The 26,239-nt window shown below is 39.8% G+C and overlaps 1 protein-coding gene across 1 annotated transcript in view; it reads left to right on the top strand.

Moving 5' to 3' along the window:
- Positions 1 to 26,239, top strand: part of LOC126273372 (leukotriene A-4 hydrolase) — a 98,250-nt gene that overhangs the window by 4,026 nt on the left and 67,985 nt on the right. Inside the window, exons 3-4 of the mRNA XM_049976923.1 lie at positions 5,699 to 5,838; positions 24,970 to 25,081. Coding sequence (XP_049832880.1) covers positions 5,699 to 5,838; positions 24,970 to 25,081 — 252 coding nt within the window. The remainder of the gene's footprint in view (positions 1 to 5,698; positions 5,839 to 24,969; positions 25,082 to 26,239) is intronic.

The following is a 26,239-nucleotide window of genomic DNA, read 5'->3' as shown; positions in this document are numbered from 1 at the left end:
TGCATTACTAATAAATGAATTATTTGTTATGATGTGTTAGTGCATAACTGTTTTTAGATCTGGAACTGTGTCCTTAAAATATGACAACATTCATAAAAATCAATGAACTTGTTGGCAACTGTCAAGCACTTTACAGTAATGCATTCTTACAACTTGCCAAAAGGCAAAACATTCCAGTTCTGTGCAGCATTATAGAAAAGACATGTGGAATAATTTGTTTATTGCTAAGAATGAAACAAATCCAAGAGTCTTATGGTGGATGGTGGGGGTAAATTATTACAATGTGGCAGCACAAGCCAATCATCAGTGAGAGAGAAAAGTACTGTACAGAGGATAGTGCACTGCTTTTCAGCTATCCCAACTATGTGTAATGTTTTAACACAGTAACACATTTTCGTATATGTGAATGTATCTTTCAGTATATAAACCATAATTAGATTTAATCTGCAACCTCATTAATTAGCATATAGTCTGGATGTGTTAGTGAATTCCAAGTGAATTCTTAGATCATGCATTGTCATTGCTGCCCTTGCTACTCTCTCGGCTTGGCTTCAATAACATGTCAAGTCCTACCCCACTCCACCCCATAAGAAGGTGTCTGTTGTTTCTGAAGCTAGGGGTGGTGTGATCTACTTCTGTATGCTTCTGTTGGTAGTACTGGGAGATGCACCTCCTGAGTTTAAGTATTCACCAACTTTCCTGTGTTTTTTAATTATTTTCAAAGAACACCACTTTGCACGCAAGAGTTTACATTTTCATTGGGTGCACAACATTCCTTCCATTAATTTAAAGCGGTGAGGTGGGATTAGGAAGGATAGGTTATTACATGATTGGCAAAGACTTGCCAAGCCCACAGACTGCAGAACAGAGTAATTCCAGAAAGGGAAAAGTGTTACTGCTCATTTTACAAATTAATCTATTTACTGCTGCCCTTTGCATATGCTAGACATCAGTTTTTCGTGGAAAATGGTAAACATCCCCTTATGTTGGATATCACTTTTGTTTCTTTTTCAGATACATTGTGTAAAAAGGTTGTATCTACATCTATACTCTGCAAACCACTGTGAGATGCATGGCAGAGGGTACATCCCATTGTACCAGTTATTAGGGTTTCTTCTTATTCCATTCATGTATAGAGTGTGGGATAAATGAGTGTTTGAATGCTGTTGTGCGTGCAGTAATTATTCTAACCTTGTCCTCACAATCCCTATGTGAGTGATAAGCAGGGAGTTGTAGTATATTCCTAGAGTAATCATTTAAAGCTGGTTCTTGAAATTTTGTTAACAGCCTTTATTGGGGAATACTTTTACTTATTTCTTCAGTGACTGTGTTGATAACTTATCAACTTAAATTGTCTCGACACCAGTGTGATTCCAGAACATAACATTACCTTTGTAGAAATGGATTACCGCATGACAACTAGACTTCCATCTGATTTCTTGAATCCTACACCTGTGGAGTGTGACATTCCAACTTTCATTTTGAACATGAAATACCACATGGTGTCGCTTAAACTGATTAATGTTCGACATCATGCTACAAAGTCTGTCTTCATCCATCATGAACTCATGATCTCTTCATGTTTATTTGTAAGACATGGTGCACAGAGGAAAAAACCTCTACAACCTATCTACAATATACCATATCTGGTATATTCACGTGCTGAAAAACACCTTGATATTGAAACGTCTCAGGATCAGAAGACCACCTCCATTGGCAGACTCAAGCCAGCCTTCCTACTGAAGAATGTGGATTCCAGATCATCTGTGCCAGCTCTAAGTAAACATTCAGTTCCAGCCACCAAAACTCCAGAGTGTCATCAGTGAACTCAATGAGCCATATGTTCTGTTGTGCTGGATGTGCAGTGCACTTCCTGAAGAAATATCTCAGCATTTTCTCTGGGGAGGGAGTAATATGTTGTTGTAAGGGACACAGTGAAATGTAAACTGCATAAAATTTGTAGATACATGTTGGAATAATTAGTCTTTTGGTTATCATTGCCATTAAAAAGTTATTTGTGTGTTCTTATTATGTTCATTTATGCACTGCAAAATAGATAAGTATTTTTATTAGAAACAACAATGTTATAAGTCACAGGGAATCACAACATGATGTAAAAAAAAAAAAAAAAAAATGCCTTGAATACTTTGCAGTCTTCTCCATTTGCACAGAAAATTTTGTGAGTCCCTAGGTGATAATTTTTCAGGAAAGAAAGCTTTGAAAGCTATGCTTTATTTATTTATTTATTTATTTATTTATTTACTCTCAACTACTTTCAAGGTTATAAGTCTCATTACCCAGTGCTCATGCTCTTCGTAATCAGACATAATTTGACATCATGTACCATGACAGCTCATATCTGAATAAATAATATGTAGCTGTTTCCGGGGAGTCCTTTGTTGAAGCCCATGTAAGTTATTTGGCATTCTTTCTTTTCCTGCGGGTTTATTCATTTTCATGTTAAATACTGCATTACTGTTCAACAGCTAAGACTGTTGCCACTTCTTTTTGCAATAAGTTGCATGTAACACATTATATTTGGATGACAAATGTCATAAATTTCAGATAATACATTTTAACCAGAGATCCTTTCTGCTTTTTATTGAGCTTCAGTAGGACTGTTTTCAGTTTTTTGGCAGATTCATCTTGTGTCTCAGTTTATTTTCCATGTTCTCTTTGTAGATAATTACTGCCAGTAACTGACTAGTATCAGTACAGTAGAATCATGAACTGCATCTTTCAGCAAACAGACTAGTAACATTTTCTTTGCATCAAATTATGGAGTGTTTTACAAAGATCAGGTATTATTTTCATTTTATTCTTATGATAAATGACAATATTATGAAAATGATAGGCTGCTACTCAGCATATAGATATAATGTTGAGTCATAGGCCGGCAAAATGAAAAGGCCCTCTTCCAAACGAAAACACACATTTATTATGGCCACAGCAACTGGACACAGTGGTCATGTGTGTGCGTTTTCTCTGATTTGGAAGAATGTCTTTGGCCAAAATCTAAAATGTATAACAGTCCTTTCATGTGACTCAGTCCTGTATGTGACTGTATGTATCAGTCCTGTATGTGATCAGCATCTCCACTATATCTGTATATGCTGAGTAGCAATCTATCTTTTTCATAGCATTGTTGTTATTCCAGTCTGGACTTTCCATTGTTTGATAAAGACTTTCAGTTGTATTGACCATGTGGTTGCTGTCTTCTCATAGTTGCTGGTCGTTGGTTAAAGGAAAGAGTTGTTGAAAACTGTGAAGGTCCATCTCCAAAGGAAAAACATGATACCACATTGTCATGATTCCCATCAGCTCCACAGAACAAAGCAAAAACACTTCACATGAATATAATGAAACACAAAGATTGCGACTACATTAAAATATTAATTTTTAACCTGTTATTGCCCAGAAAAAAGACCTTAGCGTCACTATCGCCAATTTGTGTTGCTTCAGCCCCCGTGTCATTGATCTTCGAGAGGTCTTCCATTTTTAGTGGCAGTTCCGTATCCATAGGACAGAGGGCATCTTGCACCTCTTTTTTTTTGTCATTGCTGTTTGGAGAATGGAACCCTTCCCTGTAGCAGCTATAGGTGCTCAAAATACACTCCTGGAAATTGAAATAAGAACACCGTAAATTCATTGTCCCAGGAAGGGGAAACTTTATTGACACATTCCTGGGGTCAGATACATCACATGATCACACTGACAGAACCACAGGCAACAGAGCATGCACAATGTCGGCACTAGTACAGTGTATATCCACCTTTCGCAGCAATGCAGGCTGCTATTCTCCCATAGAGACGATCGTAGAGATGCTGGATGTAGTCCTGTGGAACGGCTTGCCATGCCATTTCCAACCGGCGCCTCAGTTGGACCAGCGTTCGTGCTGGACGTGCAGACTGCATGAGACGACGCTTCATCCAGTCCCAAACATGCTCAATGGGGGACAGACCCGGACATCTTGCTGCCCAGGGTAGTTGACTTACACCTTCTAGAGCACGTTGGGTGGCACGGGATACATGCGGACGTGCATTGTCCTGTTGGAACAGCAAGTTCCCTTGCCGGTCTAGGAGTGGTAGAACGATGGGTTCGATGACGGTTTGGATGTACCTTGCACTATTCAGTGTCCCCTCGACGATCACCAGAGGTGTACGGCCAGTGTAGGAGATCGCTCCCCACACCATGATGCCGGGTGTTGGCCCTGTGTGCCTCGGTCGTATGCAGTCCTGATTGTGGCGCTCACCTGCACGGCGCCAAACACGCATACGACCATCATTGGCACCAAGGCGGAAGCGACTCTCATCGCTGAAGACGACACGTCTCCATTCGTCCCTCCATTCACGCCTGTCGCGGCACCACTGGAGGCGGGCTGCACGATGTTGGGGCGTGAGCGGAAGACGGCCTAACGGTGTGCGGGACCATAGCCCAGATTCATGGAGACGGTTGCGAATGGTCCTCGCTGATACCCCAGGAGCAACAGTGTCCCTAATTTGCTAGGAAGTGGCGGTGCGGTCCCCTACGGCACTGCGTAGGATCCTACGGTCTTGGCGTGCATCTGTGCGTCGCTGCAGCCTGGTCCCAGGTCGACGGGCACGTGCACCTTCCGCCGACCACTGGCGACAACATCGATGTACTGTGGAGACCTCACGCCCCACGTGTTGAGCAATTCGGCGGTACGTCCACCCGGCCTCCCGCATGCCCACTATACGCCCTCGCTCAAAGTCCGTCAACTGCACATACGGTTCACGTCCATGCTGTCGCGGCATGCTACCTGTGTTAAAGATTGCGATGGAGCTCCGTATGCCACGGCAAACTGGCTGACACTGACGGCGGCGGTGCACAAATGCTGCGCAGCTAGCGCCATTCGACGGCCAACACCGCGGTTCCTGGTGTGTCCGGTGTGCCTTGCGTGTGATCATTGCTTGTACAGCCCTCTCGCAGTGTCCGTAGCAAGTATGGTGCGTCTGACACACCGGTGTCAATGTGTTCTTTTTTCCATTTCCAGGAGTGTAGCTTGTAGAGAGACCAAGATTGAACATAGGACTTTTCAGTTAGGAATCAGATATTTGGATCACTAATATGTCCACGTAAAAGCCATTACAAGAGCTAAATAAAAGATGACACTTACAAATACAAAAAAAATTATCAGTTTTGTGTGTGGGAAGCATTTTATTTAGTTTTGCACTTTCTGATTATGCACTTCTATATCTACATAGCTGTTGTTTTTGACAGTTAAATCCTTGACCAATTGCAAAACGAGATACAATAGCATACCTGAGAAGACTCAGTCAAGCTTCTCAAATCGTACAAAGTCAGGAACCTCTGAATTGTAAAAGTACTTATAAAAATGAATACATTTAGAATGACGTGCATTTATAATGGGTTTGTAGAACATCACATCATGAAACTTTTTAATGTGGATATTTAGAGATTTGGTAATCGGAGTAAATCTTTCTTACAGGTAGTAGAAGTAGTGTGATATTTGGTTGCTTCTTCCTGTAGTCCTGTAGCAATAATTGGTAATTGCTTTGTCAACTAAAACCTACTTGTGAAGAAAAAAAAATTGGAATAAATGTATTTACTGTTGTTCTTATACAATCATTACACAAAAGTCGTTAAAGTATTCAATTCTACCGAATGATATCCATATATTGTCAACTGAGACAAAAATTGTAATTTCTTGTTTCAGGTTCTTGACACAAGAGAACTTAAAATAAAGGACATATCAGATAAGGACACTGGTACTAAGCTCGACTACACCATTGACAAAGATGACCCTGTGTTTGGATCCAAGTTGACAGTAAAATTACCTTCAAGACTTGGCAAAAAGTAATTGGATTGTATTTTTTTTATATATATATATATATATAAACAGGCTTAGATGGTGGGGTCATGTTACACGCATGGGAGAAACAAGGTTACCCAAAAGACTCATGGGTTCAGCAGTAGAGGGTAGGAGGAGTCGGGGCAGACCAAGGAGAAGGTATCTGGATTTTGTTAAGAATGATTTTGAAGTAATAGGTTTAACATCAGAAGAGGCACCAATGTTAGCACTGAATAGGGGATCGTGGAGGAATTTTATAAGGGGGCTATGCTCCAGACTGAACGCTGAAAGACATAATCAGTCCTAAATAATGATGATGATTATGAACTTGGTTATTGGAGAACTGCGTAATTGTTGTGAGTGAGGCCACTGATTTTGATCTTTATTTTAACTTTGTGGGCTATTGAGGAAAGTATATTTAACAAGTTGTGGATTTGGCTATCGTACAAGCAGTAAGAATAACTATATTTACTGTTCTTATACGATCGTTACACCAAAAGCATTACAATTATTGATAATACTGAATGATATTCATGTATTGTCGACTGAGACAAAAACTTTTCATTGTACTTTCAGCAGTATGAGTAAAGGGAAAAAAAGTGGGAACCGTTATTTTTGCAGTGCTATCTCATAAGTAACTTATGCCTTCCTCTCTGTTCTGTAAATCACTACTGAACATGCATAATATGAGGTTAAATACTGTACCACCATTTTTACAGATGGTTCCAAATGTTGCATTCAAAAAACATATACAGTTGCTGTTAACTCACTTTGTATTTTCAATCATTCTTGATAATGAAAAAGGCAGCCAGGTTCCAGCTGCCACATATGATGCACCAGCAAAGTAGCAAGTTAATATTTATATGATTCTTTTCTTTGTGTAATTGTGAAATTTCTTGTGTGTTTTTGTATTTACATGGTGTAACCTCACATTTTAGTAACTGTAAAGTATAGATTCACACAGTTTCTAGTACAGTTGTCATTTGTTTGTTTTGAATGGTCAATGACTGTTCTTCTCAACCTAGTCAGGCCCCAGCTGCTGCCTTTGGGACAGCATCGGAAAAAGTTACATATTTACATTTGTTTGCATTTTTCTTAGTTCGGTTCTTAAATTTCTTATGTGTAAAAGTAACCGTAAATTGTGGAGTCACACAGCCTGTAGTGCAGTTGTTATTTGTTTGTCTCTGGCTAATCAGTTTCCAGCTGCTACCTGCAACATACCAGCAGAGCAGCAAGTTACATACTTAGCTTTCCTGTGTCCTGTGGTTCGGGGGCTGCATCACCGCACTGATGCAGCATGAAGGCATCATCAGAGCGAAAAGTAGTATTTGGAGCATGTCAAGAATGTGGGGGAATACTGTTATTGCTAAGGGCACCCCAAGAGAATAATTAAAATGTCCGTATTATGCAGGTTTTTACAAGGGAACTTTTGAACTTTTACATACAAGTTGCCATTCATCTTCCAAAATATTAAATAATACTCCATATTCCCAGATCTAGCCCTCCCTTGCCCATACAAAATATTGCATGGGTGCCCTTGTTTCTTTTGCACTATGTATGTATCATCATCTGTTCATCATAAGAATAAACCTGATGTAAACATTGCACTTCCGAGTTTCCTGGAAACTCATTGGATTTCCGTTTCACGTGGGACTGCAGCCAAGCTGTCTCGGAATACTGTCAAGTACAATAATAAGAATAAATTTTGTGCTGTGCATTACATGCACATTGTCTTAGCGGTATTACAGGGCAACAGCCTTACCGGCACATTTAACTTGGACAGCACTGGCCGGTCAGCTGGTATAGCTAGCCTGCAGTGACGTGACCAGCTGCAGTTCACATGTAAAAAGAGACGAGCAGAGGAGCAATACAACTTCGAATGTCATTTAATTTTTAAGCAGAATGAAATTATAGACTGCAAATCTCCCACAATATGCTCTTTTGACGACTAAGCGAAAATCACTACACGTTATCGTTTTTAGCTTACGTACTGTTGTAATTAAAAACAAGAATGATGATCTCTTAGCTCCTTCCTTATTCGAATCTGAGAAATACATTTCAGTTCTGAAAGTGTCTCCTGCTACATTGATAATGAGCCCTTCAACAACAGAATCTACGAAGCCAACCAGGCACAGCAATTTCTCTTTTTTTTTATGATGAGCTGTTCTAAATCCTGCCAGTGACGTACGAAAAAGCTGCATGTGTTAGTTCCAGTACATCTGGCAGCTTAACAGTCTTTGTTACTTTTCGAGCCAAATCCCGCAGCTTGGCTTCAGATCAGTTCTGTTGGGTTCATAATGTAATGGTACAGTAGCAAATGTAAAAATGCAGCATTTGTATGATGTGCTTGATGCTGTGAAAACGATTTTTTTCATGTTTCTACGATACTTACCCACCTCTGTGGTATAAAACAATGGACACAGTCCAAATATAGAGGATTTAGTTTTTCATTTTTACCTTCAAAATTAAATTCTTATGATTTCTTAATTTAAACAACTTTTATAAACAGCCTTTCATAAAACATTGATAATTAAGAATTTGTATTTGGAATGGAAACAGGGATTTAGAGTCCATTGTGTAATTAGAAACAAAAAGACATGAACTATTCATAAAAATGAGGTTTATAATTACGAGATGTAAGTATTTCAAATTGAATGAGAAAAAAAATGCTATGGGGGAGATATGAACCAAGGCATGAATACACACATGTGGTTCACATTCCATTATGATACCGACTGTGCTATTTGTTTAACGAACATTTGTATCTTAACTGCAGTATATATAACAGTGGAAAACTTCATAGCCGATTAACTCCGTAAAGTTATAAGAAATATTAAGAACAGCGTGTTTCTCGACACTTTTTAACCATATTTCACATGCGTGTATCACTATGAAGCAGAAAGCAGCCTCAGCCATTTTCATACTGCACATTAACAGTGCGACAATTAGAACACAACGCTACAGATGCTGTGGCTGTCCACGATTTTTTAAATAAAACTGCTTAGCTAAAGTGTGATTAAGAAAAATGTTGATGACTGTTAATATGTTTGAATATCTTAAAGTTTCATTTAACATAACTTAGTAATAAGGTATCTAATATGTAAGTAGGAGCTACTTCCAAGACTGTAACAACACCAGTGTGTGTGTGCTATGGCTTTTGACCAATCATCGCATTTGTGTTTGTTTATATCAGGTTTATTCTTATGATGAATGGATTATAATTGAGTTTGCAGGTAGCATTTGTAGCAAACACAGTTTTGTAAGAATGTCATTAAAAATACAGGAAGACATGTATATTGTCAGTACTTGGAGCAGTAACTGAATGTATTGCAATGGATGTAAGTAGCCAGTAGAAACTGTTACCATCAGATTACACGATCAGTGATCAGTCACTGCCGGCCAGGGTGGCCAAGCGGTATTAGGCGCTACAGTCAGGAACCGCGCGACTGCTACAGTCGCAGGTTCGAAACCTTCTTCGGGCATGGATGTGTGTGATGTCCTTAGGTTAATTAGGTTTAAGTAGTTCCAAGTTCTAGGGGACTGATGACCTCAGAAGTTAAGTCCCATAGTGCTCAGAGCCATCTAAACCATTTTTTTGATCAGTCACTGAAATCGATCATAACTGTCAGATATCTAGCAACTTCAGTTCAGATCAATGTACAGTAGAATACCATCATAATTCTAGCTGTGAAAAAGATAGCTGCCAGATTGAAATTTATTGAAAGAATGTGATGGTAGTGTACTTGCCCAAGAAAGAGTTCGATTACAAAATGCTTGTCATACCAGTCCTTGAGTGATGTTCATTTTGGACCTTTATGAAATTTGATTGAGAGAAGAAGTAGAACAGATATGGAGAATTGCTGTGTAATTCATTAGATAAAAATGCCGTAATGTCATATCTCAAAGAGAAAAATTCAGCTCTAGGCAGGATCATGAACAGGAACTGTGGCTCAGATTTAAAAAAATGATTGACTATATAGTGGATAGATATGCACCTAGTAGAAGCGAACACTATAGGAGAGGTCCTCCACATTGGAAAGCCTGTGTAAAGAAACTTCTTAAGAAATAATAATAATAATAATAATGATGATGTTTATTTGTCCATGTTAACTTTACAGTCTTGGACATCGTCATTTTTTGTACAATTATTTCAATATCATGTCATTCCAAGAATGAATATATACATCAAGTAGCACATTGTATATCATTCCATGCAATAATGTTATAAACACATTAGCACATTATATATCACGCCATACATATAATGATTATATACATCAGTTAGCCAATTATAACAATACCATCACTAATATACTGCAGTACGTAAAAGAATAAACTAACAGTACTGCAGCTCAGAATTCTTTTAATGAGTATAAACATCTTTCTGTTAACAAATTTTTCAACTTGCCCTTGAAAAGATTGCCTTGGAGTTGCTTTATATTTTTTGGCAACTTCTTATAGAATTGTCTCCCAGTTACATATGGACTGTGGTCTGTAGCTTTCTTGTTAGTCCGTATCCTATGATAGTCAGTTTTGGCTTGAGTATTGTAATTATGGGTGTCACTGTTCTTTACACTATTTTCCTCGTTCTCTTGTACAAACATTGTGGTCTTAAATAGATACAATGAGTAAACAGTCAGTAATTTATAATTTTAGAAATAGTCTATACAGGACTGGCATTTGCTTATATTAGCAATTATCTTAATTGCTCTCTTTTGAAGCCTGAAAATGCGATCCATATAGACAGTGGGTGCCCCACCCCAGACCTTGATCCCATATTGCAGATGTGAGTGTATTAACCCATAATATACTTGTTTTAGGACAAGGGGAGCTACTATATTTGCAAGACGTTTTAGTAAGTAAATATTACTAGAAACCTTTTTACAGGTGGAGCTGATATGCTCTTTCCAAGTGAGATGTTCATCAATCAATATGCCTAAAAACTTATGTTTGTCAGATGTTTTAACTGTAGAAAGTGATTGAGTATGAGTATTATTAAAATGTAGCAAGAACTTTATTACTACAGTCTTGTCCTTATTCAGTGTAAGCTTATTCACTGTTAGATATTATGTGATCATTTCAAAGTTCTCCTTGTTGCTTTGGAATGCTGCCCCCTCTGTGTAGTCCCAGCTAATAAAAGATGTATCATCAGCATAGTTCACTAGTTTGGAGTTTTGTGGCTGTGTTGTATCATTAATATATACTATAAACAAGAATGGTCCAAGTATACTTCCTTGGGGAACTCCACAATTGAGAGTTGTGAATGCTGACTTTGCTGTTTGGATCTTACTTTCATTCTTATAGTTTAGTTTTGTGCACTGTCTTCTATCACGGAGGTACGAACTTAGAAATTTTAGAGCTACTCCTCTTATCCCGTAATTTTCTAACTTGGATAACACTACTGCATGATTCACAGAATCGAATGCTTTAGACAGATCTAGGAAAGTCCCTATAACTTTGTTTCCTTCATCCAGCCTGTTCAGTAGTTGCTAATGCTGTTATTGTAGATAGTCCTTTTCGAAACTCATGTTGTGTTTTATTTAATAGTTTGTATTTACAGGAGGAGGATTCCATTTGATGTAGAATTATTCTTTCAAGCAGCTTGCCAAGTGTTGAAGTCAAAGAGATTGGCTGGTAGTTATTTATGTCTGTGATAGCCCCCTTTTTATACACTGGTTGTATTACAGCGATTTTTAAAAGCTCTGGATAGGTCCCATGGCCAATTGAACTGTTAATTAGATGTGTTATTGGTTTTATTAACTCATTTTTGCATTCTTTAAGTAGTATGGATGATATGTCATTCCAGCCACTAGATGATTTTACTTCGAGTTTTGAGGTTATATTCATGACATCAAACTCTGTTACAATCCTTAGGAAAAATGAATTACTCATTTTAACTGTGTTTATTTTCAGGGCTGATTAATCTTTTTCTTCTCTGTATGCCTTACTAAAATGTTTAATGAAGGCCTCACATACAGACTTTGGTTCATTCAACAATATTCCATTTTCTTCTAATGCAATGTTGCTGCAACCTGTTTTTCTCTATGTTCACATTCTTTGTTTACAATATGCCAGGCTGTTTTGCTAATGTTACTAGTTTTTCTTATCTGTTCAGCATAATGAAGTGCTTTTAGTCTCTTCAGGGATTGACTATTGCACAGTAAGTAGAAAACGAAGCCTAAGCTACATTTTGAAATGTTCCTTTAGGTGTACTGCACCAGTTTAATTCTCACATCACTCCAGAGATGAATGGTACTGTCAGTGGTGTTGAGAAACAGCAGAAATCACTAAACTAGAACATAGATCAAGGGCCTAAAGGAATCCCTGTCAGACTCAATATACAATTTTCATCTCATTTAGCAATCACCTCTCCCCATCTCCTCCTCTAACCATAATATGCTCTAAACTCTTAAAACAAAAAAACAAAAACAATGCTCAGTGCTTGGTAGAGAGCACAGTGAACCATAAAACTATCTACCAGTATCACTGACATCCATCTGTTGTATTACTGTAGAAAATAATCTGCGCTGAAACGTAATGATTAATCTCTACGTAATGATCTCCTCCGTGCCAACAAGTATGGATTCTAAAAACATCAGTCATGCAACACCCAGCATGTGCTTTTCTCACATGACAGCATGAAAGTGATGGATCAAGGCAATCAGGGAGCTGCAATATTTCTTGACTTGTGACTCAGTACCTCAGCAATGCTTTTTAAGAAAAGTACAATCATATGAGGTATGATTTGAAATTTATGGATTGAGAGTCGTTGACAAAAGTAGAAGTAACTTTAGGTGGTCAGCAGGAAAGTGTGTTGGGATCCTTGCAGTTTTACATTTACACTGTGGGTGTCACCATATGGTGCACGACAGGGTGTACCTTGTACCTCTGCTAGTCATTCCCTTTACTGTTGTATTCACCAATGGAACAAGAGAAAAACATTTGCCTGTGTTATTCTGTATGAGCCATGATTTTTCGTATCTTGTCTTCATGGTCCTTACGTGAGGTATGAGTCAGTGTCAAGAAAATCGTTATGCCGTCTATCATAAATACTGGTTCTCAAAACTTTCTCAACACATCAGAGATTCCCATTTGAGTGCGTGGAGGATTTCCATAATACTAGCATGTTGATCAAACCTACCGCTAACAAATCTGGCAGTGTGCCTCTGAATTCCTTCAATGACTTCGTTTAATCTTGTCTGGTTGAGATCCCAAACACTCGAGTGGTCCTCAAGGATGCATCCCACAAGTGATCTGTATCCACTCTCTTGTATAGCTGAGGTACACTTTCCTAGAACCTCCCAGTAAGCTGAAGTAAACCATTTATCTTCCTTATAACTAGCATATGTGCTCTTCCCATTTCGTGTTGCTTTGTAACCTTATATGTAGATTTTTAATTAACATGATTCTGTCACGCAGCATACCACTCACACTAATTTGAACATTACAGGATGTTTTTGTCAATCATCTGAATTAACTTACATTTCCCTGTATTTAGATCAAGCTACCATTCATCACACCAAATAGAAATTCGGTCAAGTCATCCATCCTGTATTCTTCTACGGTCACTCTGCCACTGTTCGTAGTGTATATTAATGACCTGGCAGACAATGTTAAAAGAAATACCAGAACTTTTGCAGCTGAAGCAGTTGTCTATAATGAAGTACTGTATTAGCTGAAGAAAGCTGCGCACATATCCAGTCAGGTCTTGCACATATCCAGTCAGGTCTTGATAAGTTTTCAAAGTGGAGCAAATATTGATGATTTGTTTGAAATATTCTGCAATGTAAAACTATATGCTCTTCCAGAACACAAAGTTATAGATAGATTGATCCACACCACATAGATGTTGAGTGATACTCAGGCACATTTGAAAGAAGACTGTTGAAAATGTGTCAGCTTTTGGCAAAAGTTCTTCATTATATGAAGCGCGCACACACACACACACACACACACACACACACACACACACACACACACACACACACACATACCCAGTCACTGTTGTCCCCAGGCACTTTGGTGCTGCTGCACTGAGTAGCAATCTCAGTTGGAGTGGATAATGGGAGGCACAGGAGGGGTGTGGAGAAGGGAGAGAGAGGTATAGCAGAGAAAAGGGTTGGGGGAAAGTCCTGTAACATTGTCTGTAGGAGTGTGCAGAGATGTGACGGGGATAGTATGGTGGGCTGCTAAGTTCAACATCAAGAGAGCTGGGCAGTGGAGTGGGGGGGGGGGGGTAGAAGAGAAGGGGGAAGGACTGTGCAAGTGATCTGGGGGTTCAGAAGGTGTGTGTGAGGCTGGAGTGAAAGTTGGAAAGGGGATAGAGGTACGTGGGAGACAAGAACTAGCAGAGGTCAAGGCCAAGGGGGTTATGGGAACAATAAATATGTTGGAACAACCTTCTGTTCCTCCACTACCAACTCCAGCTGAAATTGCTTCTCAACACAGTGCTGGAGACAACACTGTGTGTGTGTAAGGGGGGGAGGGGGAGGGGGAGAGGTGGTTGAAGGGTTTTGTCGGAAAGCTGACATTTTCCAACAGTCTTCTTTTAAATATGCCTGTTTGTTGCCCAGTGCCTCCCCTATGTGATGAGTTGTAATCCTTCCTAATTCATATAGTTATTCCATTCCAAATGTTCCATTGTGTGAAAGTGTAGTATTCTGTGACTACAGTATCAGTGTGTCATAACTGTAATCAGTCAATTCATACAAGTACAAGGGTGCAACAGTTTGTGGCAATACGGAAGAAAATGATTACATTGGCTCAGTTGTAGGTAATGTAGGTGGTGGACTGTGGTTCATTGCTAATATACTGGGAAAATGATGCCAGTCTGCAAAGAAGATCGCATACAAAACACTGGTGTGATGCATCCTAGAATATTGTTCAAGTGTGTGAGGTCCTTAATAAATAAGACTAACAGGGGATATTAAACATGTACGAAGAAAGATAGAACCAAGAGTCACTAAGTGCCTTTTGACACACATGATAACTGAACTGAAATAATCAGTTTTTGAAAATATAATGTAATTGGTTAGGTAAAAAAATCAACTCACCAAGTTGTGGCAGAACACACATATAAAATGTATTACATATGCAATACCTTCTATATATGTGTTCTTCCACCACTACTTGGTGAGTAGAGTTTTTACCAATCCAATTACATTATGATGTCTGAATTGGCAGACACTTGAAAACAGTAGAGAACTATTACTTGAAAGGCTACTTACAAAGTTTGAAGGAACCTAGGAATATACTAAGCCTACTATGTGTCACACCCATGAAGATTATGTACGCAAGATTAGACTAATAACATTGTGTACAGAGGTATTTGAGCAATCATTTTTCCTGCACACAGTACACTAATAGAATGGGAAGAAATCCTAAAATATTATACAATGGGAAGTACTCTTGGCCATGTACTTCAAAGTGGTTTGCAGAGTGTGGATACTGTAATACTTTGCAGTCTGACACTCAGGACAAAAGGATTTCAGTTAAGCGTCTCCCTGTTATTGTGACTTTACCAAAAACTACAGAAGATGGACAGGCATGCTTTGCATTTTTTTTATTAACTCAGAAAAGGTGTCCCATTTAAAGTATGACACATGTCTGAGGGACACCACTGAGTTCTGAGGACCTGAGACACCCGAGAGAGGGGCTTCCAGACCTTCTTACAAACAGGGCTGGTGGTAAGCCTCAGCCATCTTAGGCCTCAGCAATAAAGAGAAAAGCACAGAGGCATTCTTAGCAATTTTCTCAAGAAAATCTGGCCTGTAAGTCACCCGGGAAATGGCCACAAACAGTGGCTGGCACCACAGCAAGCGATGGTGTGAGAATGCTGCCTGCATTCCTGTAATCCCTATTAGCCGCCATCCAGCGACTTTTTGAAGCAAGATCAGAAAAATTGGCACCCTGTGACCAAAACTGACAGTGAGGGACTACCCTGTGGCAATCATTCATTGGGTGACATTGCAACCTGAGATCACCAGTAACAAGACAATATGATAAGAAATTCAGCACTCTGAAAGACAAAAGTGGCAGAAGAGGAACAGAACTGCCAAGGATGGGCAGCCAGGATGATTCTTAGTTCCAGCTAGCTCATTTAAGCTTTCATCCTCTGTTAATTCTGATTCTGGTTATTCTGAGTTCCCACAAAAATTTTCAATCATTGTGAGTTGTTTTTGAGTCTTCATTGAGTGGTGATTTAAGCCTATATTCTGAGTTTGTTTTGCTTCTGGTCTTCCAAGTTCACTTGGAGCGTTTTGGAGATGATTCTGAGTTCATGTTGAATTCTTTTGGATTATTCTATGATGATTTTGAGAGTCACACTGGAGATCCTTTCAAGGGATTTTCTTGCTAAGTCATTCACTCTCAATGCCACAGACATGGAGATGACAGCTACAGATTGTCAATCAAAAGTCACACAATGTCATGCTGCCTCACCTGGAGACTGCAATGTTACTTTGACATCACACTAGTCACCCACACTTACTTGCTGGTGATTCCATTACGTGGTGAGATGAAGTGGTTAATCCCCACCCTACATGCCTAATTATCGAATCATATCTATGCCCAGCCAAATTAACACTGAAAACTTTGATTGATGGTTTGTGTATAGTTATAATAAATCTAATTTTTCCTTGCTTTATAAATTTGAATTTATTACATTTTGGCACCCATATGAAGTCATGCGATCCCATTTCCATGGAAATTTCATTCTGTTTATGCCATTGTTGGCACTTAAAGTGGACACCAAAAATGTGGTAAAATGCTTGGAAATTGGGATATGACATGCATATGGGATGGGATGGAATTAAATGCAAATGCAAATTAATGAAAACAGGGAAATGTTTCTATGTTGTTCTTCTTCCCCCATTCTTTTCTTTTGGATGCAGAATTTCCTGTCATGTTGTCTTTTAATTGGCAAGCTCAATTTGCCAGGTGACCTGAATCATTGACTTGGAGTAACTCCCTTCTGTCAGTCTAGTTTACAGGGTGCTAACTTCTTTGATCTTGCTTTGAAAAATCCCGGGATACACAGATATGTAAAAAATTGAACAACATGGTAGCTCAGCTTATCAACTCCTCCCCCCTTCTTCAGATGTACAGATATATACCTTGTGTGTTTGTTTGTTCTTGTGTGTTCTGAGGAACAACTCAAGTTTTTAACCTGAGCTAGTATGTTCAAGGTCTTGTGTACATGCTCATTCACCACATTCTCAAGTATAAAAAAATTCTAAATTTGCAGAAAGCGATGGATCGTCTGTCAGCTTATTAAAAATATTAGTTTAGTTTGCCTTGCTTGTGACATTAGTGACGCTGCAATACTTTGTGGAAGGGCTAAAAATGCTATGCAGCTTCTGCATTCAAGGAAGGTCATATATTTTGAACTGCAACTACAGATTAGTTTGTTTTATGCATTTTCGCTAAGATTACTAAGGAAACGCTATTTTAGTTTTGAAAGCCAGAACTGATTTTTATTTTATGTTGTCTCAACATAGTTTCCTTTCCTATTTAGGAACATCCTTACCTCTGTGAATATTCTCTCTGGTGGATACTTCTATGAACAGTGTGATGGTGTAGCGATGGCCAGTCCCCACTCTCATGTGCTCGCAAACCTATATATGGAGCACTTCAAAGACGAAAAACCAAAATCTGCCACATGTAAGCCTACGTATTCTTTTCGTTACAGAGATGGAATGTTTGCAATTTGGCCACAGGGGAAAATGGGAAAGACAAGAAAAGGTATTTTTTATGTCAGCTAAATTCAAGACATTACGACATAGCTTTCATGCTAAAAGTGAAAATGAGAGAAACTGCCTCTTCTGGATTGATTAGTCAGAGGAATGTGAATAACATTCTGGGACATGGTATTACCACAAACCCACTCATAAGGACTTGCATCTGCATGCTGAACGTCACCCCAAAAAATGATATTCTCAGGACACTATTACACAAGGCCCGTACCACATCAGATGCACAAAACACCTCTAAGCAGTATTCTACAGCAATGATTATACAGACAAGCAATTTTCCAATCTGGCTATTGGGGACACAACCTATGAGGAGGCATAGAATTCATGAGCCACTGCTTTTCTTGCAAATGGAGAAGCAGAAGTTGTGATGCTTTTTTTGCCTGCCCAACAAAATTAGATCAGTTCTGGGCAATGTAAAAGATGCTTTGAGCTACCACAAACCAGGAGATTACTGGATCCCTTACATGGGCCAAATGATCAGAGCCTTGAAGAACATTGCATGAAACACCATTGACACACACATTTAGCATAATCATGAAGTCGTCAGTCACAAAACACTGTATAGTGGTGGGACAATCCATGAATTTTGATGAAATGAAGATGCTGGCAAATACTTAAAAATTCAGTGGAAACCTAAACCAGAATATGAGAATTGAAAAGCAAATGTAAACAAAATGGATGTGGGAATATTCAGGGGTTCTGTATGTACTCAGCTATAAAGTGAGACTGCTCCAGCCCCTGGCATCAGTCCATCAGCTATAAAGTGAGACTGCTCCAGCCCTTGGCATCAGTCCATCAGCATGTCTGATGATAACGTGGTCTTTTGTCAGCATATTGTGGGTATTTGTTGTCGTGTTCTGGCAGTTCACCTTAGAACATTACATTTGTGAGATTTTCTAGGAAAAACGAGAAAAAGCCGATTTCATTAATGAGAACTGCAATTGAAAAAATGTAATAGATTACTTGCCGTGGCCACAGGAGTGTGCATTTGGGTGTTGTGTGGTTGCCCGTGTGAAAGTGTACTTTTCTAGAAAAAGAGCTAGTGCTTAAAAGATAGTATGAATGCTGTTGTGTGTTTTTGTGCACCACATATCTATTACACACAAGTTATTGCATTTCTGCTATATACTTATTTCTCCATGCTATAATTTCCATTTTTATAATACACTATTGATGTGTCCACAGATTTTATTTTATTTTATTTTTTTAAAGTGTTGAATTTACAGATTGAGAATATCATACATGGGTGTAGTAACCAAGTAATATACAAAACCGATCCAAGTCATTCAAATGTGGCTTTATTCATAACCTCTTAACAATAAGCCTCATGGGACCCCACAAGACCCAGAATACTGATCTGAGTGATACATACTAGAATAACAACAAGAGATTCAGTCAGCACTGCTCTGTGCATTTATAGATGCAGGCTGCATGTAAACGACACAGTGGAGACCATACTGTGTGCACGCTTCCCACCAGTGGACTCTAGTGGACAGTCCATGCTGATACAGTTGGCTGGTGGTTTGAGTTCACCCATGGGGCAACACTACATTCGGTGCACTTCGCACTCACACGCACTAGTGGCAGGGTACAGTACACCTCTCCCTCATGCAAAGTGGACGTCCGGCTGATGGAGGAGGTCCTGGCAGCCCAATGAGAGTTGAATATGGAGCAGCAACAGCCGATAGCGACAATGGTGTTGGGACAATGCGCCAGGTGGACATTGGAGCGTAGGGCTGGAATGCGCAGGAATGTGGGCATGCTCGAGGATTATGGGCCCGTGCAGTGCCTGACAGCATCACCGGAGATGAGAGTGCCATTGACATTTCTTCATCATCATCAGCAGGCAGATCCCACAGCAGAAGAGGTGGGGCTGGATCCACCGGCGATGGTGGCCGAGCCGATGATAATGAGCGAGCTGGCGGAGTTGGCCCGACTGGTACAACAGGTTGCAGCAATGGACCCGAGGCAGGAGGCGGACCAGTGCCAGGTGCCGGGAAGCTGGAACCCCAGGATGCCACAAGTGGAGGAGGCAGCCAATGGGATAGGAACGCATCCACAGCAGGTGATGGAAAGCTTGAGGTGGAGGGCAGCAGGGTGGGCTGCGGGAAGCTGGAACCCCAGGATGGCACAAGTGGAGGAGGCAGCCAATGAGATGGGAACGCATCCACATTAGGTGACGGAAAGCTCGAGGTGGAGGGCAGCAGGGTGGGCTGCGGGGACAGAGGCCACACCTACAAACCAGTAGCTTCTGGCATTGAGCGGAGAGACAACTGATCAAAGTGGCGTACCAGCCTGTCGGCTGTATGGATGTCACAAAGACAGCATCCCTGGTGACGGATGACAGTGGCTGGTATTCACTTTGGCCAGCGACCAAACCCTGGTGCCAATGCTGTCAGTCATCACATGAAGTGGCCAGACCAACCCAACCACAGCAGGTGCGGCACTGGCTACGAAAGGTGGAGGAGAGTGGGTGGCTGCCAGCTGTGAAGCAAATCCACCAGGCTCCATTCCCCGATAGGCGTGATGTGATAGGCATTCAGAAAACAGAGGACATTGTTTTGCGGTGAATCCACAAGAAACTTTTTTATTTGGGGCTTGAACATACACACTACTCGTTCCACCTCACCATTTAATTGTGGGTGGAATGGCAGAGCCATAATATGAATGCCGTGACGGGAACAAAACGATTTGAAGGTGTGAGAAATGAATTGGGGCCGGTTATTGGAAACTAAGGTACAAGGCAACCCCCAATAGAAAATACCCTCAAAAGCGTATGAATTGTGGCCTCAGCTGACGTCAACACCCACCAGAGATGTAAGGAAACCAGGAAAATGCATCCACAACCAAGAGCCAATGGGAATTCAAGAAGGGACTTGCGAAATCTATGTGAATGCATTCTCATGGCAGGTGTGAAGCAGGCCAGGGGGACACGGACACCATGGGAGCTGCCTGTTGTCAGACACTGCTCACAAGCTGTGACAAAAAGGACAATTTTGCCATCAATCCCTGGCCAGAAAACATGTCTCCTAGCTAGCAGTTCAGTACACAAAATGGAGAAGGCATAGAACCTTGTGCCATATAGTGCAAGGAATGACTACTTTGGGAAATAGGTCTTCTGTGGACAACAGCAAAACACTGTCAAAAACAGATTTAGAGACGAAAGCAACAGGTTGTTCAGAGCTGTCGGCATATTGATGTGCTTGGACCACTCCAAGGCTATACTGTGAGGCATCAGTCACCAAAATTATTTGCTGGTCCAGACAGAACATAGCTAAACGAGGTGCTGAGAGTAGTATGGATTTCAACATTTGAAAAATACATTAGCAATCTGGGTTCCAGCAAAAAGGAACATGCTTGCGTAACAAGACACACAAATAGTGGGTCAATGTTGCTACCCCCAGCAAGAATTTATGGCATAGGCAATCTTCCGTAGGAAGGCCTGAAGCGCCTTCGTGGATGAGTGCGAGGCATAGATGTGACAGCAGAGATGTGGTTCTGGCGGAGGATGAATCCCATCCTACAAAACCTCGAACCACAGATAAACAACAGAAGATTACAAAATATTGAGATTTCATGAGGTTATACTGTAAGCTTGTGGAGTGTAAGATGGAAAAAAAGCGTTCAAACTTCTCAAGGATCAGCAGTGTTTGGCGCCCATGACATTATCATCCAGATAATTAATGCAGTGCGGGATGTGCATAGTCAGTTGCTCTAAAAATTTTTGGCAAATAGGAGGGGCACTATCCACACCAAAAGGAAGGCACAAATATTGATAGGGACCAAAAGTAGTATTCAGAACCAGAACTTGCCGAGACACTCTGTCCACAGAAACCTGCAGGTACACTTCAGACAAATCAGTTTTAGAAAAGTTCTGGCCACATGATAATTTCACCAACAGCTCCTTCTTGTGTGGGAGAGGATAGGTATCCACGCTCTACTGCTTGTTGACAGTAGTAGTGAAGCTGCCACAGAGGCAAAGTTCCCCTGATGGCTTTTGAACTACAACCAGTGGAGAGGACCATTCACTAGTCATAACAGGTTGCACCACCCCTAGAGATTGACGTCAATCCAATTCTGGTTTCACTTGACCTTTCAGGGCGACAGGAGTAGGATGCACATGACAAAAATGAGGCCAAGCTGTGGATTTCAAAGAAATATGATCAGAAGAATTCATAGCACACACTGTACCTTCCGAAAACAAGTCTGAAAACTTCTCACACATTGTTTCCAATTTAGAATATGGTACCTGATCAGACACAAGGTGAACTGCATGAGTTATGTAAAATCCCAGTGCTGGAAATGCGTCCATCCTGAACAAGTTCTCAACACTGGCATCAGAGACCATCAAAAATGTAATGGAATGAATCACTGACTTGTAAGAGGCAGCTACCATAAATTGTCCCAACAGCCCCATGTTCTTTAATTATAACTGACCAGTGTCAACAGCAGCGAGCCTAAACTCATGTAGGTTTGAGAATTCAAAACATCTCTGCAGCATCTGTGTTGACCTATAGCTGGAGCACATGGCGTAAAACATTTAACTCAATAAACAGCTTGGGAGAAGTCGCAAACATTGGAGTCACACAATTTATATCCATGTCCAAACCCTTGGCAAACATCGGTGAACGACACATGAAGGCCATGTGGCCTTTCTTCTGGCAAGCATTACAAGTAGCCCAGTGCTTAGGGCATGCCGAACATTCATGGTGGACAAAATAAAAAGACAAAACAGAAACAGAAAATGCTGACACTGGCACTGCAGGAGTTGCAGTTGCTTGGCCCAGCCTTGGTCATCTTGATGCCAGCCCAGCTAGTTTACCACCACCACTGCTGCTTTCTTGTGTAAGCTACCCATCATCCTAGGGGGCACATCCTGTGACACTACTGCCACATTGTCCTAAACTGTAATTTGGTCACCTGCTGCCTGAGAAACTTCAAAAGATTGTGATATTTGCAAAACTTCTGCTAACAGTGTGTTTTTACGGAGTAAATCCTGCTGGTGCACCTCCTTGTCTGGAGCTAAATGATAACTGCATTGCGTGCCATAGAGTCTCCATAAGAGTCATTATGGGCATCAGTAATGACCTGGCACTTATGGCTAAGGCTGTGAAGTTCAGCTGCCCAGCCCCTGTATGACCGGTTTGGTTTCTTGCAGCATCAGTAGAATTCAGCTCATGCCACTATGACATGGGTTCATTTGCGATAGTAGTTGGACAATAAACTGTGCACGTGATCAAAAATAAGAGCTGGCGGTTCTAACAAAATGAGCAAGCTGACACAGTAATTGATAAGCCTCAGGTGGAATCCATGAGAGGAAGAAGGCTTGGTAAAAATTCGAGTCTTACACTGAAAGCCCATAAATGCTGTCTTGAGTCTTTTTTTCTCAAGCTTCTCAATTCTCACTGTACCTTCATATGGAGAAAAAGTGGGTGGATGGACTGGTAGAGCGGTACCCTGTTTGTTTATGGAAGCCAACAGAGTGGTCACAGCCGAAGTAAACTGTTCAATCAGGGCCAGCAGCACCACATCTGTAATGAATAAATCTGATGAAACCAAAGACTGCGTTTTATTGGCAGGACATTTAGAAAATGTAACAGATCTACTGCTGTGTGGTGTGGGATCCTTACCAGATAGGACTGATGGAGTACATAGAAAAAGTTCAAAGAAGGGCAGCACGTTTTGTATTATCGTGGTATATGGGAGAGAGTGTCACTGAAATGATACAGGATTTGGGCTGGATATCATTAAAAGAAAGGCATTTTTCGTTGCAATGGAATCTTCTCACAAAATTCCAATCAACAACTTTCTCCTCCGAATGTGAAAATATTTTGTTGATTCCGACCCACATAGGGAGAAACCATCACTATGATAAAATAAGGGAAATCAGAGCTCGTATGGAAAGATATAGGTGTTTGCTCTTCCCACGCGCTATGCGAGATTGGAATAATAGAGAATTGTGAAGATGGTTCGATGAACCCTCTGCCAGGCACTTAAACGTGATTTGCAGAGTATCCATGTAGATATAGATGTAAAGATTGCACTTGCAGAAACCATCCCATCCTCGTCGCCAATTGTGTAGTAACTATGTAATACTCAAAGCTGATCCAAGTCACACAAGTATGGCTTTATTCATAATGTCTGAACAATAAGCCTCCTGGGACTTCACGAGACCCAGGGCACTGATGTGCTTGATACAAACTAGAATAACAACAAGAGATTCAGTCAGCACTGCTCCATGCAGTAGATAGTGCTGCTAGTAGATAGTGCAGAAAAGACTGCGCTGTGTGTATGCTTCCTACTGGTTGTCTCTATTGGCTGGTCCACACTGATACTGTTGGCGGGCAATTTGAGTACACATGTATGCAACATTACACTTGGCACTTTTCACACATACACATACTAGTAGCAGCATAAAGCAATTGGCAACAGGGGGAATAGAGTTTTAAGATCCTTTTGTCTTTTTCATTCATGATAATGCCATAAAATACTGTTCTTTGCACTCTTAACAAAAGTGGTTTTGCAAGTGAGACATCTTTAAGAATGTCCTTGTAGTCTGCGCATCAATGAATGCCATTGAACTTCCAGAAAACTGCATTAATAGAGCTCAAATGAAACAGCAACCTGAGTCTGCAATAAGTTTGTTCATTTTGAGTTAAAGGAAAACACTGTAAATTTGTGGAAATCTCAGTTAAGGACAATATGAAATGTGATATATCTCTTTATTTCTTGTCCAATAAATTGACTTTTAATCAATGTATGCACTACAAACATCTTGTATTAGTTATGGATCTAAATCCATACAATCATACTAAACTTGTTCCAATCTCTGGGAGTTCCTTTATATATGTGTGTATTCTGAAAGTTATGTTGGTTAGTAGAACAGCTGGTCACAGCAAAAATTAAACTGTGGTATAGTACCATAAACAGAATGAAGACACCATTTTGTCATAGAACAGTATGATATGAAAATAATATTATATTCTAGCCTGAAATTATCCAGTACATTGCCCAGGACAGTCACAGCTTTTCTCGAAACCAAATCAATGCAATACAAAGAGGTTCTTGTGAAATTTATGTTTGAGTTTGTTTGAATAGGAGGTGGGGGTAGAAGAATTAACTGGTTTGTACTTACCATGTTGCATGTTTGCTTGTTTGCAGGAAAATTAAGGCTGTTTTATACCATTGGTGTATTTCAATAGCTGTAAATGGTATTTGCAACTGTGAATGTGTTATTTAATGATTTTAGAAGAATTATTTGTGCATTTTCTTGAAAGTGCATTTTTTTATTCAATAATTTCAGTATTATTATTGTATTATTTTCACACATTTGAGAAAAATGCTGCATTAGTTCTGGTCAGAGATTATCTTTTTCTGTTTCAGTGTGATAGTGAAAATAGAGTATGAAACATCTCCAAGTGCTAGTGCACTCCAATGGCTCTCACCTCAACAGACAGCAGGTGGAAAGCACCCATATCTTTTCAGTCAGTGCCAGGTAATGACAACACCAGTATGAACACACACATCATGATAGTGTGTTCAAAAAGCCAGAAAAATTATGTAGTTTTTATCTTATTAATTTTGTGTACTTAAAGTAAGATAATTATCCTTTAACAGAAGCAAAAGAAAAATTACCCTAGATTAAAGAAAAAAACCACTTCACATCTTCACGAGATTTGTTCTGTGGAGGTGAAAACTTCCAATCTGATGCAAAATGAAATACATGGAATGGTGAATGGTGATGTACAATGTTTTGCTATGGAATTGTGATCTGGGGTTACAGAAAGTATTAAGGACAGTATATGGCAGAGTGAATTTGTGAAGATTTAACTTAAAATGCAGATGTGATAAACAGTATAGCAAACATGGTAAATAGTGAGAAAGGACTGGATAAGATAATAATTTTAAAGCACAAAATTAAATAAATTATGTACAAAGAAATTAGTTTTACAAGTAAACCTTTGATTAACGTGTATATGCAAAACATACTGTCCAGTATTAAAAAATAGATAATTTTTAACTACAGTGTGGTAAAAACAGTCTGAAAAGCTTATAAGGATGTTGCGGGGTGGGTTGTGCTGAGAAATAATTGTTGAGAAAAAAATTTGATGCATTGCACCTTTTGTGATTTAATTAGCATTGAAGTTAGCGAATCATATCATTGCAGGTGCAAATTCAAGCAGGCTGCCAGAGACAAGTGTCACTAATTGTGTTCTTCGTTTGGTATCGTTGAACCAGCTTAAATTTGACACATCTGAAAAAGACACATTTTAAATGGTAATAAGCCTCTCAACAAATGGTAACTCACGGACTTACAGTTGTCTGTGCATTACTCCATTTCAGCACATGCAATTGCTTGAATTTGTATATACAGTGACCTGATTGCCTAACTTTAATGCTAGTTAAAACGGAAATGGTACAATGTATCGAATTTTTTTCTTAACAATTATTTCTCAGCACAATCTACCCTGCAACTCCCTTACAAGCTTTTGAGACTGTTCTGAGCACACTGTATATTAATTCACATTAGATTAAGTTGTAATATTAGTAAAATATTAACTGAAAGTGGACTGAAAATGTGTGTTTCAAAGGCAGTAGCTCCAGCTTTTAATGCTTTAGTAGGTACATTTGAAAATACTGTTAGCATTTTCTC

Source organism: Schistocerca gregaria, chromosome 5 (genome assembly GCF_023897955.1).
Source record: "Schistocerca gregaria isolate iqSchGreg1 chromosome 5, iqSchGreg1.2, whole genome shotgun sequence".
Taxonomy (NCBI): Eukaryota; Metazoa; Arthropoda; class Insecta; order Orthoptera; family Acrididae; genus Schistocerca; species Schistocerca gregaria.
The sequence above is the reverse complement of the archived record's forward strand: the minus strand, read 5'-3'. Positions and strand labels throughout refer to the sequence as shown.